The following is a 15,583-nucleotide window of genomic DNA, read 5'->3' as shown; positions in this document are numbered from 1 at the left end:
GGTATAGCATTGTAGCTAAATATAAACAAACGATTTTGATATAATTATCCATATAAATACGCATTAAAATACTGCATTCTGATTAGTTAAAACATAGCAACCATATTAAATAATTTGCATCCATTGGCAATTTTTTCAGGCATATATATGTATATTATTTCATAAAATATTTTATTTCATCGTTGCTACATATAATCTTGTTTACCTTTAATTTGTTAGTACACTTCCACTTAAAAATGGATATTTATGCCTGGTGCATGGTGCTAAAGGATGTTGAGCAGACAATTTCAATCAGATGAGCTCAAGAAGTACAATGTAATGATTGCTCAAACAGAGGAAGACCTCACTGTTAAAATGAAGAGTAACCACAACTCTCAAGGAGTTCCCAGAGTAGGGAGGACTTAGCACTCCTGGAGAGTAACCATTACTCTAAAGGAGTAACTGGGGAGTAACACATGCTCTGAAGGTGGTGTCACTTATTCTTCAGAGTAATGGTTATTCTCTTCAGAGTGTTGGCTACTCTCCATGGGGTGTTAAATCCTCCCTACAATTGGAACTCTTCAGAGTGTTGGTTACTCTTTATTTTTAACAGTGCATGCTGGAGAATGCATGCTGATACAATAACATTGAGGGAGGTAGGAAAGAGATATATAACTGTAGAGTCAGTTTGCAAACCTACATGGCTGTAGCTTATAGCAATATTAGACATGCTATACTCTATAAGACTGATGTGCATGTTAATTAACTGTGCAATAATTTTTTTTAAACTGTAGTTTGCTGAATCTTTGCTATTGAATGAGGCATGTGCATTGCCTACTGAGATGAAGTAGGAAACATAACATGGCAAAGATTTTATAGCGAGTTTATGAGTTCTAATGAATAATTCAGTAATGAATGTATATTATCTAGCATTGTTTATTTGTTAAGTGTGTATATACTCACTACTTACTGTCATGCTTGTGGATGGGAAGGCAATGCATGTTTAGCTACTCTTATCTGAATGTACTCTTTAAAGTTAACAACATCCACATTAATTTTTGCTTTAGGTCCAGTGTGATGAATGTGAGTGGTGGTACTATTTACAGTATGTATAAACAAGAAAAGTACGTAAACAAGAAATTGGATCCTCAAAAGAAGAGTGTACATAGTACAGTATATCAAAGCCATGTTGCACAACTGATGACACTTACGAAGTTCATTCAGTTTTCAAATTATTAGCTTTGCACAAGCAGTATATGTATAATTCAGTTAGAACTTACTAGCTACTATGCATGTTGTAATTGCTCTCCTTGCTTATTTACCCAATTGTGTTGTAAATTGTCAGATATCCACACTTATAATTGAGTATGAAACCATGCATCTGCATGCTTGTGATAGCTATAAAGTAGCATACATGCACAGTACCATTCATTTGAAGTTCTGCAGACAAAGTGAGATAATGTACATAGGAATTAGGTACATCAGTATAGGACTATATATAGTGGGAAATGCATGAGCATGGCAAGGATAAAATGCATGTGTGTGCTGATGAATAAATCTATAGTTACAGCTCAGTGGTAGGCAGATTATTATGTTGTGTTCTAAGTTTACTCAGCTAGAAATGCTTGTAAAGACAGCCCATTGTAGCTAGGTGATTGCAAGGCTAGAAGACACTGAGAAAAGGCATAATACGCATACGGTACGTACCATACAGTCGACTGCAGAATTGTTGAAATTTCTCTTCTCGTGCCGTAAACATTCCGTGGGCTGGAAAACTATCTGTAGTGACGCCGGATCAGCCGGACTGAGGAAAAAGATTAGTGTGGTTCAATTGCTATTGAATCCGTGGCAAGGACAATAAAATTTACTCACAAGGAGCATTACGGAAACACTCACGGTACGGCATACTTTTTTCAAGAATCCTGCAACCGACTGTACGCGTATGTCTATACCGTACGCGTATGGTACGGAAAATCGTACCATAAGCGTACGGTACAAAATACGCATATGCAGGGCCGCCCAGAGAAATTAAGGGGCCCAGGGCAAAGAGTTAAAGTGGGGCCCTTGACCCAAGTTGTAAGGTGAAGACCAAAAAAAAAAAAAAAAAAAAAAAGGTCACAACCTGCTGGCAATGACAATAACTACCCATCACCAACCATATCTCCTTATCTATAAGCTTGCTACACTGCTCCTCTGAAGAATGCTGTGACTGCTCTATTAGAGTATTTAGATCTGACTGCTCTATTAGAGTATATCGATCTTTTAAACAGGTATTCAGGGGGCCCTTCATGGGGCCCCCTGGGGCCCCTTTCAGGCTGGGGCCCGGGGCAAAATGCCCCAGTTGCCCCCCCCCCCCCCCCCCTGTGGGCGGCCCTGCGCATATGGTATAGAACATTGCCACTGACAATCGATCGGTGTCAATTAGCTTCTGATCGGTGTCAATAGTTTTAGTCAACTGATCGGTGTCAATAGCTTTAGTCAATAACCTATGGTTGCAATTGGTATCACAATAGCTTTAGATGGCACCTGTTGACACCGAAGACCAGTGTCAATAGGGCTTGCAATAGAGGTTATCAATAGCTTTAGATAGCGCTTATTGACACCAACAACAGCTTCGCCATAAATAAATATTTACCGATTAGCAATAGTTCCTTGCGCTAAGGAAGAGTGAAAAACTAGCACTGCCATCTCTAATATCAGAACGATCCGCGAGCCGCTGAGCGATCTACTGGAAGTCCTCGTCAGTTTATCTGATTTAGCTATAGCTAGCTATAGACTACGTACTACGCTACTCGCGTAGCTAGCTACCTATAAGGATGAAGGGCCAACAACTTTTAGAGATTATTTTCATGAAATTCTATGAAGATATAAATGACGTTAGTTATGACCATGACTCCGTTCTTAAAAAACTTTGTGAGAGTGGCTTGATAAGCAAACGACAGCGACAGAGCATTGAAAGTCAACAGGATGATTTTGATAAAAACAGGTAGCTATATGGAGTCTTCAATATGTACTCAATTTATAGTGACATGGATCATTTTCCATGCTATTGTAACAATTAGTTAGCTACAGTAGCATATACATGCAAATTTGATACGGCTGCAAAACTGGGATTCACAGCCCCCAATCACATGGGACCGTAGCTACCACTGTTTAAAATGTACTGTAGTTTGTCTCGAAAGTTATAGCTGCTATAGGAAGCAATTGCTGCAATGCTTAGCTATCTGTTACTCACTGGATTAATGTCAGAATGACTCTCAGGCACTGCGTCTAGAGGATCACATAGACTTTGGTTAAGCTTTGTAGTTACTGCCCTGGTGTTTGGAAGTAGTTCAGTTCTTGTACGTAGGTAGTTAGCTGTTGATTTTAGTAGTAACATGTTTATAATTATGTGGGTAGCTATAGCTAGAGTCACCTGTAAATTATCAGGCAATGTGGTTTTCGAACAGCTGCCAATTACTTCATGGAAATCGAAAAGCTTACCACAATGTAGCCTACACTAAGCAGCAAGTATCCTCTAATAATCAGGTGTGTAGGATTAATAGCATGAGAGCTGCAGCTAATAGCAGCTATGAAAGGTCCGATAAATTTCATGTTCAAACAAAACCATCTACTGTATTTACATGTACGAACATTGCATTTTACTACCAGAAAACTGAGTAGCTACAGTCATCCCCAGGCTGACCAGAGCTCCACTAAGCCCCCCCCCCCCCCCCCCCACTGCATGCACATACAAATTGCCACTGGGTTTGAGAAAAGCAGCCAGCAAACCAGACCACTCAAGTCTATATAGCTGATTTTGATTATGAAATTAGGTAGTTTATTCATGTAGCTCTCGTGTAGCTTTGTGTTCTGAGTGAAAAATCCAATCTGTTGACATGGACAATAAGACTGGTTTTCCTAGACTGGGTCACAATTACTTACTATCCAAAATAGATAAGTTAGTAGGCTTAATGTCAGTACAAAATGGTGTAACCAAAAAATCTTAATCCCACAATCACATTTTTCTGGTGTTGTATGTAAAAGCATGATGTATGAATAACGTTCTGAAAGATTTTAGTAAAATCTGTTGTAACCATGGTAAAACTATTATACATCACACACTCACTTAATAAGTGAAACGAACTACAGGGCACTCACCTTGTTTGTTTTATCTGGTGGTTTTAAATGCATGGAGCTAATAACCCTCAATGTTACAGTGTACACACTACTTATGCACTCAATGCTAGAACTTAATATGATTGAAGGTTTGAGTTTTTATTTCTACTCTTTTGCTAACTTTGCCATTGTGACAGTACGTAACGTTACAAGTAAAATACACAGGACCATAAGTTATTATATCTACTTTCAATACATGCAGACTTTGTTTTCATGTCCAGAGTATTTTTATAGTATACTGCATTTACATAAACATGTGCATTAGTTCAACAGTCACACAGTGTCTATATGAAGGTGTAAGTTTTGGATGGAGAGTTCAAGGGTTGGAGGTTCAAGGTTGCAAAGGCAATAGTATAGATCACCTCAAACTTACCAAAACCTTACCTTCATACAGACAGTGAAGATATCGTGCTTCATGGAGTAGGGGTTGGCTTAGCTTTGGTTTCTTTTTTAAAAGGGTGTAGTCTAGCAACATGACTGCCATCAAGTAGCAATGGAATAATTTTCATTATGTACAGTATGTACGTATGTATGTAATTTACGTTATACAGTTTTAAATTAGTGTGACTGTTATTTCTGTAATCTGCTGTAGACGTTTTATAACTGCTTTGCTAAAAGGAGTTCGTTCCATTACAAAATTCAAAATATTACTGCAAATCTTCTATTTAGAGAGTGACTTTTATGAAGTAGCTGAAGATATGAAAGTGGTATACTGTGTTCTTAGGAATGAGGAGAATGTTATTAAAAATCTTAACTATAAAAGGCTTTTACTGCAATTACAAGAAAAGAATTTTTTTACGGAACGAGAAGAAATGCTGCTGTCTAAAAAGGGCAAAGAAGTTAAAGAAATCTTAGAAATACTGAAGGACAAAGAATTCCACTCTTTTAGAACTTTTCTGTTGTGCCTCAAAGAATTGAAGCAAAATAATATAATTTCTAACATAGTTAGATTAAACCTTGATTATCCAAGTTCTTCAGTGGATAATCTAGCACACTTTCTACGAAAGCGATACACCAACCCTTGTTTCATGGAATCTTCAGATATTGACTTTAATCTTCCAGTGTCAGATGATATTAACATTACACTAATCGAAATCAGTGAAAAGGATCACAAAGACAAATCTACATTTTTTGATTACTACAGTTTACTGCTTAAACAAGAGGGTTCTTATTCTAAACAATTTATAAATTTATATTCTGACATAGTTGTTGAGAATTGTAGAGTAATTCTAATACAAGGATATCCTGGAAGTGGCAAGACATTTTTAGCTAAAAGAATGTGTACACAATGGGCCAACAGCAAGTTACTGCAATCATTTACTCATGTTATATTTCTTCAACTCAGAGATGAAGAAGTTGCTGCTGCTATAACCTTTGATAACTTAATTCAATTGTACATGGGCCCTTTATCTGAAAAAATTGTTCAAAGAATTTATGAAAAAAATGGACATGGCATTTTAATTGTTTTAGAGGGATGGGATGAATTACCAGAAAGAAGATGGCATAGTAGTTTATTCACTCGTCTTATGTCGGGTGACCTTCTTCCTGAAGCAGTAATTTTGATCACAAGTCGTCCTTCTGCTATTAGAAGTTTACCATTCAAAGTGATTAAGAGACAGATTGAAATTCTTGGATTTACGGAGCACCAAGTAAAACAAAATATCATTCACCATTTTCTAAATGTGAATGGTGATAATGGACCAAAAATCGCAGAATACTTTTGCTCTGAATTGAGACGCCTTCCATTGTTAGGATGCTTTGTGTTTGTTCCAATAAATTTAAGCATTGCACTTTACATATTCCACACAAACAATTGTCAACTGCCATCAACATTTACAGATATGTACATAAATTTGGTATTGATTCAACTAAGACGCTATCAGGCTAAAGTTTCAAGTGAAATTGCATCAATAGAGAACCTTTATGATTTGCCATACTACATTGGTGATATGTTGCTTAGATTGGGCAAACTGGCTTATGATGAAATTTCAAAAGAGGAGTTAACTTTAATCTTTGATGAATTACAAATAAAACACTATTGCTTTGATTCAAGTAAGGGGAATTTGGAAAGTTTTGATGGCATGGGTCTATTGCAGGTAACAAATCATAGACGTTTTGAGTCTATTAGCAAAACATATCAATTCATTCATCGGACTCTTCAGGAGTTGCTGGCAGCTTGGTATATATCTCAGCAACCAAAATCATTTCAGCAACAACAGTTGCAAAAACTTTTCAACAAAAAAGAATTTGAAATGATTTGGATATTCTATGCAGGCTTGACAAAATTTTCGTTTGTATCATTTAAAGACTTTCTTCCAAGCAATTGGATTCAAAAAATTAAAATTATGTGCTATAAATATTCCACTTACTTTATAAAAGTATTTCTACATGATAGGTTTGCTGCACTTCATGGTTTAAACATATTACTTCAAAAGTTTTACAGCTCTAAGCAGTATTCTATTTACATATCTCAGTGCATTTCAAGAGAGTTTCAGACTACACTAATAACAGCAGTTATGGAGGCACAAAATCCTCGGTTGTGTAAGGAGATGTGTAGTAGTTATCTATTCTATGGAGACACTTGTTGGTTTTCAGTTCCAGAATCTGCTGCAACACCTCAGATTTTATCAGCATTATCCTACTGCATAGCGTACAGTAAAAAGGATTGGATAGTCCATTGTAAAGGGTTAGATTCTGATCAGGCAGATTATTTACTGAAGTATTTGAATAGTAGTAAGCCTTCTACTGGTAACAGATATAAAATGTGCAGCACTATAACAGTATTTGATGTCATTGGAAGCCAAAGCCGAATTGATGGTGTACTAAAGTTGGTACAAACTCCACAATGCCCTCAGTGGTTGATACTATCAAATTGTAAACTAGTGGATGATGATTTCATGGCAATGTTATCAGATGCTTTAATGGACAACAATTATTTGAAACAGATTAGTTTAAATAGTTGCAACTTCAACAGTAAAAATGTATTAAGTGTAGTTCGTCTATTAAAGAAAAACAGAACTTTGGAATGCATTTACTTGCAAGGCAACATGACAACACTGACAGAAAAGGATGTGCTTCTTTTACTACAAACGATACATCATTATAATGATATAATATATGCACTGCTCATAGACAAAATATTTTGTACAGCAGACAAAGTTCAAGAGCAGTTAAAAATTATCAATAATGTTAGAGAACAAAAGGGAGTTACACAACTGCGTTTATCTCTTTATGTTGGTGGTGGTGGCATATTCCGTAAGCTCTGTCAACGTGTTATTACACCTTCAACTACCCATTGCAGTGCAAAAGTAAGTTTCATTATGTTATTTCAGTTATTGCACAATAATGCTGTTATTTATAGATACAGTACTGTATTTATGGTGCACTATTAAATACTGTGTTCTACACATGTATAGCAATCTATGCAATACATGCTGTATGTTATATAGACACACTATTTAAAAGTTTTTTCTTCCTTGTAGTCACCATCATGTATAGTTACTAGAGATGGTCAGTCACCAAGTCCAGTTACCGTTAACTTTGGTGAACATCCCATTAATATTGTATGTCCTCATTGTCACAAAGAGATGAAAACTAGAACATCTACTAAAATCGGTCTTATGACATGGGTGATGATTTTGGGATTAATCTTGTCATGTTTTTGGCCGTAAGTCATTTCCATTAGTAAACAACTAATGTATTTTTCATAAATATATAGGTTTTGGTTTTTACCACTTTGCTTTGGTGTGGATAAAGATGTGGTCCATTCTTGTTCAAAGTGTAATGCTCATCTTGGGGTTTACCGGATGTACAGAGAAACGTAGTCTTTGAAAGTAAAGAAGTTGAAATGTGAATTGTATACACATGTGCAATACATTACACGCGTGCACTTAAAACAGTACATACGTACATATTATTGTATACAATATGTATTTAATAGCTACGTATACAGTGAGGAATTTTTGTCAAAGATGAAGCTATTCATGACCTTTGAGATGTGTGTCCGCCCAAAACTAATTATATGTGCAGACATTGTGCTATTTGTGCAGATTTTGTCCGTTGACTGCACATTAATTTAAGGCCTGCATCTTTATTGCACTAATATGTACACTGTAGAATTATTATTGTTGTATTACATTATAGTTTATATAATATATATTTTGGTAATTGTCTTTATTCAAGCCATTTTTCAGCATTATTTATAATAGCCAGTTTCACCCTTTAGCTATTAATCACATTTATTGTCCTTTTGCATATTGTTTATGAACTATATACAATAATAACACTTTCAATGTCTTTTTAATAACAAAAGGTGTATGCTTCATCAACAGTTATACAACATGACTCAAGCCATAATTCTGGTTTCAATTGCTTTCTCTGAACTTTGGTCAGTGTGCCTTCACAATTAATATAAAAGCTATAATTACACCTTGTGATGCTACTAAATTAGCTGTACATATATTGGTAATTATTACATATGTCAGACAAATCTACCAGAGCTCCAGCCCTAGGTAGCCCTATCTGATTTGGCTATGCCATGTACTACATCCTATGATAGCATCTTTAGGTTGAAGGGAATAAAAAAACCTAGTACATTTTCATGCACAAACTTCAACCCATATTTTGACCTCTAAAACTTCCAACATAATTTTTACAACAATGCTTTTAATTGTCTGAATTTGTCCACAACTGAAGCTACAGTATATTATAATTTGTTTTTCATATAGATCCATATACTTTATTGTGTTTGTACAAGTGCCGGCAAAGATGTAGGCCCTTGGATAAGTAGCTACACTGTAAAATATTACTGTATGTATAGCTCAGAGTACAATCAAATGAAATCAAGTCAACAAAATCAAATCAATAAAACCAACTAACCAACCAATGAATCAACCAATCAGTCATTTGTCTAGCTTGTACAAAAAATTATCTAGGTCTGCCATTTATATGCTATAGTGACACTTAATGAATTATACTGAATTAATAGTATGAAAGTACACAAAGTGTATACAAGGGTCAGTAATAATACAAACTGTAACTGAGATTGTGAACAATTAATTAGTTCTCTAATTTCTGACCATCTTCTTACGTTTGTAACTGTCTAATCTATTCAATTGTTTGTATCTGAAATACCTGAGTATATCTCCTGTTCATTATCATTGCCGACAACATCCAGATATAACTGTGGCTGTTCAGAATCATCATCATCATCTTCAACAGTTTGTGCCAAATGGTGAGATGGTTTGTTTGCTTCATAAAACTGTTGTTGTGGTCCACGATGATGGTCAGTCCTAAGAACTGGCACTGGAGCTACATACAGAGCTGGTTCATCTGCATCACCATCTAATGCCTCATATATCATTGGCTGTGCAGAATAATCAATTGTGTAATACTTAATAGTATCATCTTTGCTAGCTTGGTGGAAATTAGGTATTTGTGTTGGGTCTCTGAAATAACAATTCTCTTTGGGGTCAGTGTACATTTCTGGCGTTGATTTTGCCACTGCTGTAGTTGGAGGAACGCCATTTGACACCCTCTTATCAGCTTTGCAGTTGATGCTGTCTAGATTGTTTGTATTACATTTCACTGTATCAAAATCATAGCGTACAGCATTGGAATTTCTGTTACTCTTCTGCAAGTAAATAAACACTGATCTTGATACTTTTCATAGGGTAATATGTACATAGTATATAAAACTAGTATCCCTTTTCATGTATTATTTACACAGTAAAATTAATTAGGCTACTTCTATACTTATGTAGCCAAAATAATTTCAGCTTAGAATACAATATGAGTGTGTTTGCGTATGTGTATGTTGTGTATGTGCGTTTGTGTGCATCATTGTGTGTGCGTGTGTGTATTTACGTGCATATATGCATTCAACCTATCTGCTTACTTGAGCATGGCTTCTATATTGTAGCTACACAGTCTACATACAGTACAATCATACTTGAATTGAATCACGACTTTGTTTTCTGAGAGGTAACTACACCCCCACCCTGAAGAGTGGAGAGGCGGTACCTAACGCAAGTACAGCATCTATTCTTAGACTAATTCTTTCACCCATTTCCCAATGTGCTTTGCCTTGATTAGTAGGATTTGTGCTACAGGTTATGCAACAATGGAGAATCACTACTGGGAGTGCACAAATTTGAGATACTTTAATAGAGCAGTCACCTAACTACTCTAATAGAACACTCAGCAGATACAAGTTAGTTCTGCCATGCAATTCTGTCTACATTAAAGGATGTTGTATCTATCTATAATTCAAGTGTGAGGGTCAACTTCAAAGGCTCTTTATCATTTACTGATGTACGTCATCTACAGCATAGCTAATGCCATATATGCAGGAAGTACCACTGAAATGCTTTCTCTCAAAACATCCAGACTTCCAAAAATCATGCCTTTAGATCCGTCTAATGCTTTCACACCTAATGATTTAAAACATGTCCTAAATGGCAGCTATCTCATATGACTTCACCCCTTTTCTTAGGGTACTGTTTTTCACCCTTGAGTAGTACATATACGGACCAACAGTAGCAAGCAATTGTACTGTAGACTTGTCAGTGCATTAACAACAAAATTTTATTAACACTAACCATTTTGATTAGAACGTGTTGTTCCATTAGGAATAATCCAGTCACTGTCACCATCAGAGTCAGTGAGAAGGTTGTGAGAACAAGATCTTGTGGTAAAGATAAAATAAGAAACACCCATATGCATATACAATATACCGTACATATACATGTATACACAGCATAACTCTTGACAGTGCAACAAACATACACCAGCACAGCAAAACTCATGTATGGATACTAAAAAAGACTGACTGATACTATAACTCTGTATTTATGGAATTTTACTCAGTATCACTCTATCTTGGAACATTTTTTTTCAAGTAAAGCTTAGCCGGAGGCAAAACTATATTACTATTCATAGTAGTAGACTATTAGTATGCAAATTTTTACTAAATTTGAATAATGGTCCCAAGATGGTCCCAAGGCGGAGCAATACTGAATAAAATACAGAGTTAGTATCAGTCAGTATTATTTAGTATCAATACATGAGTTTTGCTGTGCAGTTTCTTTCAAACTGGATGGATCAATTTGTTGGTACACACTCATATACTTTGTAGTAAATACAACTTCTACTGAAAATAAACTATTACTAGTTGGATGCAGGTACATACATATCACCTCAAAATGGTCCACAAAAAGAAAACAAAAGCAATGACCCTGATGTGATTTGAACACACAACCTTCTGATCTGGAGTCACATGCACTACCAATTGTGCTACAGGATCCTGGTTATAAAACTGATTACTGACATGAATTTTAAGCAAACCCTTTATTCCATCTGTGTGAAATACAGTGGTACTTCGCTGTCACATAGTTCATTGGTTTGTTATTTTTCAATAAAATTAATGTTAAATGGGAGTCATATTTACGTATATACAGCTACACTTAAACACACGAGAATTTACGTGTGTGTGTTTAACAATTACAAAGCAAATTACTGCAGAATCGCTAAAATATGAAATAAACGCTTTGACTACAATCATTAAAAAACGGAGTGGTTGAGATTCTAGACAGAGTAGGGAAAATATGTACATTTCAAGTATACATACATGAAAATGTTTTTCATAAAATTGTCTAGTTTCGTCAGCCTCAGTAGTCACAATAGAACACTAGCAAATAGTGTCATTTGCTGGGGATTATTAGATATTCAGATTGTGATTCTGTAAGCAGCACTACTAATAATAGTACATAGTAAAACTAGAACATATGAAAAAGGTTGTTTTTTCTTTAACAAGAAAAAGATGCCACAGTTCATTACCTCATCCACGCATTGTAGTTCATCCCAAAACTATGTAGTCTTTGCATCACCCTCCTCCAAATTCTAGATCTTTGTACATAAGAACATTCTTGATTAAGAAACACATATCATTATGCAACATATAACCAGGATCCTGTAGCACAATTGGTAGTGCGTCTGACTCCAGATCAGAAGGTTGTGTGTTCAATTCACATCAGGGTCAAGAACTTTTTTTCTTATGCCATCAGATTTTAATTCTATTTAGCTATTTGCCAACACTTTTTGTCTTATTCACAAAGGTTACACATGCATACGCTTTACTTTAAAAGGTCACTATCCTGAAAGTGGAGACATTTTATAATGTCGAATTATCTGTGATCCTACATACATACGTATGTCAGATATATGTGACCCAGTCTGGGAAAACCGGGCTTATCGCCTATTTGAAAGTATTGAGAAACACCGGTTTTAAGTATTTAGTGTGTTGTAGCTCGCCAATGGTTGAAGCTATGTGTACCAAATTTTCACACGTTTTACACCAATTCCTTACCTTCCAGAGCATCCACTGTGCAAGTAACCAACAACTAAGTTTCTCACCATTTTAGAAAGTTTTAAAACCGAGGTTGAGTGTATCAGGCGAGCTGCAAAAGGGGTGGGAGTAGGCTGGGCCTGGAAGGCGGGCACAATGGTGTTCAAAAATTGAAAATGAAGGCATAGGGATGAATAAGGCCAAGTTTTGGGCCATTGAGGTATAAAAAATGGCTAAAATGAAAGGAAATTCACAACGGAGCTTATTCAACACCACAGAGCTGTACAGCCACATACAGTCATCCCCAGGCTGACCAGAGCTCCATTAAGGCCCACACCGCACATATGGATTGCCACTGGGCTTGGGAAAAGCAGCCGGCAAAACCAGACCACTCAAGTCTAGCTGATTTTTATTGTAGAATTAAATAGTTTATTCATGTACCTTCGTGTCCTGGGTGAAAAATTAAATCTGCTGACATGGGCGATAAGACTGGTTTTCTCAGACTGGGTCACAAATATGACAGGAAATTTTGACAAAAGTAATTGACAAATTTGACAAATAAAAGTCCATAAGCGCCTCAAAATATGTGTTTAGATATTATGATTTAAAAATTTCTTATCTAATTTCCTGTTGTACAGTACACTCAACTCTGTATGTAAATACAGATGGTTGTATGATAATATACCACTTTGACACCTCAGATCAAAGAAAATCACAGGGTTATATATCACATATTTACCTGACCACAGGGCAATATCTAGATATTGCCCTGTGGTTAGGGCAATATCATGATATAGCCCTGACCACAACTGCCTTTGATGCTGAGGCAGCTACAAAGCATCAGTTCCCTTTGATTATTTATATAGAGATGCTTAAAGTTTTGCATTGTGGGTTTGAATTAGAGCTGTTTAAAGTTTTGCATTGTGGGTTTGAATTAAACATGTTGATTTAGTCAGGGGCATTGTTGTGAAGTAAAAAGAAATGATTGAGTCAGCATTGCATAGTTCAGTTACTAAGCATCACTAAATAATCATTTTTGCAATGTGGGGATTGTTTTTCTACGGAGTACATTTCAACTGCACGAAAAGATGCCTCAAACATTCACAACCTATATGTCTAAGTGTTTATTTTAGCACCTTAGGTTACTTTATTTATCCACAAAGTGGTTATTTGGTTTAAAATGGTATCACTACAACCAGTGAAACCCACGATCATTTCTTTTTTGTGCCCACAATTTAAACCCACAATCGATTTTTGCAAACCTCTGTATAAAAGTAATGTGGTGAATGTAGGTTTGTCTTCCTTCACCTATTAGGTGAGCATGCCAGAGTGGTATATATTACTTATACCATGGCCACTCTGGATTTGCCTGATATATATGCCTGCGCCCTCGGGCCTGCGGCCCTCGGGCTTGGGCATATATATATCAGGCAAATCCCTTGTGGCCATGGTATAACTATTAAATAGTTCAGGACTACTGTACCCACATATGTACAGTACTCACCCACAGTAGTAATTCTAGTTGTTTTCCTGGCAAAGCCTGCACTGTTTGAAGCAACACACTCAATATCCAATCTGTCTAATCTCTCAGCATGAACATTATCCAGTGTCAGGGATGATGCTCCTCTGTCACTTTCGGAGATCACTGTTCCATTTCTGTACTGCCAAGTGATCCTAGGAGGTTCTTCTCCAGTAGCATGACAATATAGCGATATACTACGACCACTAACTGATGGAGTGATAGCATCAATCACTGGAGGAACTGTGTAGATATATGTACACACATCAAGGGCAGCTAATGCAGTATAAGCTTGTCACTTGTAGGTTATGTGAAAATGGCTACAAAGGGAAAGCCATTGTGTACTGCACTTAAGTAGAAACATACTGAAAGTATATTCTTAGTTAAAGTACTGTGTGTAGGTGCTACAATTAGATGAGATCTGATTTGATAACTGTCATTGCATTAGGCTTGCGCCAATTATGCCAGCATAATTTCGAACATAATAGGCTAGCAAAAGCATCAAGCATTATGCCAGCATAATAGGACGATCTTCAAGAATTTTTATTAAAACATACTCAGGCCACTAGCACAGGTTGCTAGTGGACCCTCAGCATGGACTAATATTGTTTTCATGAATGTGTAACCACTGTATCTGTATGTAGCTGTACCCATGCTGAAAAGAAAAAAAAAAGAAAAAAAGAAATGCGCGCGCTAAAATACTACACAACATGAACACACTGCACATTATTACTGCATTTCATATCAAAATCCTTGCAGTGTTTAAATATTTTTACTATTTCTTGACTGATTATTCACATTTTAAAATAAGAGCGAGATACTCTAATAGAGCAGTCACTTACTCTAATACAGCAGTCGGGAAATGCTGATATACTGTAATAAAACAGTTTGAGCTGTCAAGCATAATCTTGGTTTTGAGAGCTCATAACTACTCACCTTAGATATAAGCACAATGGACGACACTGCCTTTAACAGCACAACAGTATCACTAGTACCAGTAACAGAAACCCTTAGACAGTTAGAGTGTTACCAGTATCACCAAGCACCGTCCCATCTCTGGTCCAACGGAACTGTGGGGACTCCATCAGGCATTGGAATGAGACCACATTTGGGTAGCTAATTATAGACACGGTTCTATAATTAGTTACCCATCTTTGTTAAGATAGCTAGTGAAAGTCAGGAGAACACACAGTAGCAATGAGAACGTCCTCATCATAGAGTCTCGATGAGAACAGCTCTCCTTAACTATACTATACAACATTCTTAAACAAAAACTGTCTATTTACCACCTGAATACATATCTGAGTTTCATCTACAGACATCACAGTACCAGATCATGCCATGTTCAGACTCATCGAACCATTTTGTAACACTGACACCTACAAATACTCCTTTATATCATCAACATCAAGGCAATGGAACGCAGTACCTCGCTACATCATTGAAGCGGAAAACACTGACATATTCAAATCTCTGCTACGTAACTATTATTTTACAATCAATAGCTAACATTATCTATTATATCAATTATTTTGTTTGTGAAGTTTTCACAGAAAAAAAAACAAACCATTACCCAATGATAG

General features: G+C 36.2%; 2 protein-coding genes and 2 non-coding genes across 4 annotated transcripts; 2 read left to right on the top strand and 2 right to left on the bottom strand.

The window, feature by feature from the left end:
* The first annotated feature begins 6,407 nt into the window (after positions 1-6,407).
* LOC136259069 (uncharacterized) lies at positions 6,408-8,211 on the top strand. Its single transcript, XM_066052487.1, has 3 exons — positions 6,408-7,445; positions 7,620-7,804; positions 7,856-8,211. Exons 1-3 carry the CDS (start codon positions 6,483-6,485, stop codon positions 7,959-7,961), a joined length of 1,254 nt encoding a protein of 417 aa, XP_065908559.1. The 5' UTR covers positions 6,408-6,482; the 3' UTR covers positions 7,962-8,211.
* Positions 8,212-9,134: 923 nt separating this feature from the next.
* LOC136259387 (uncharacterized) lies at positions 9,135-15,085 on the bottom strand. Its single transcript, XM_066052878.1, has 4 exons — positions 15,031-15,085; positions 13,986-14,243; positions 10,737-10,822; positions 9,135-9,769 (listed from the first exon to the last, which is right to left on the bottom strand). Exons 1-4 carry the CDS (start codon positions 15,083-15,085, stop codon positions 9,248-9,250), a joined length of 921 nt encoding a protein of 306 aa, XP_065908950.1. The 3' UTR covers positions 9,135-9,247.
* Trnaw-cca (transfer RNA tryptophan (anticodon CCA)) lies at positions 11,368-11,440 on the bottom strand. The gene has a single exon. It is a non-coding gene; the product is annotated as a tRNA-Trp (tRNA).
* Trnaw-cca (transfer RNA tryptophan (anticodon CCA)) lies at positions 12,103-12,175 on the top strand. Its single transcript has one exon. It is a non-coding gene; the product is annotated as a tRNA-Trp (tRNA).
* Positions 15,086-15,583: the final 498 nt, after the last annotated feature.

The sequence above is a fragment of the Dysidea avara genome, chromosome 6 (assembly GCF_963678975.1).
Source record: "Dysidea avara chromosome 6, odDysAvar1.4, whole genome shotgun sequence".
Taxonomy (NCBI): Eukaryota; Metazoa; Porifera; class Demospongiae; order Dictyoceratida; family Dysideidae; genus Dysidea; species Dysidea avara.
The sequence above is the reverse complement of the archived record's forward strand: the minus strand, read 5'-3'. Positions and strand labels throughout refer to the sequence as shown.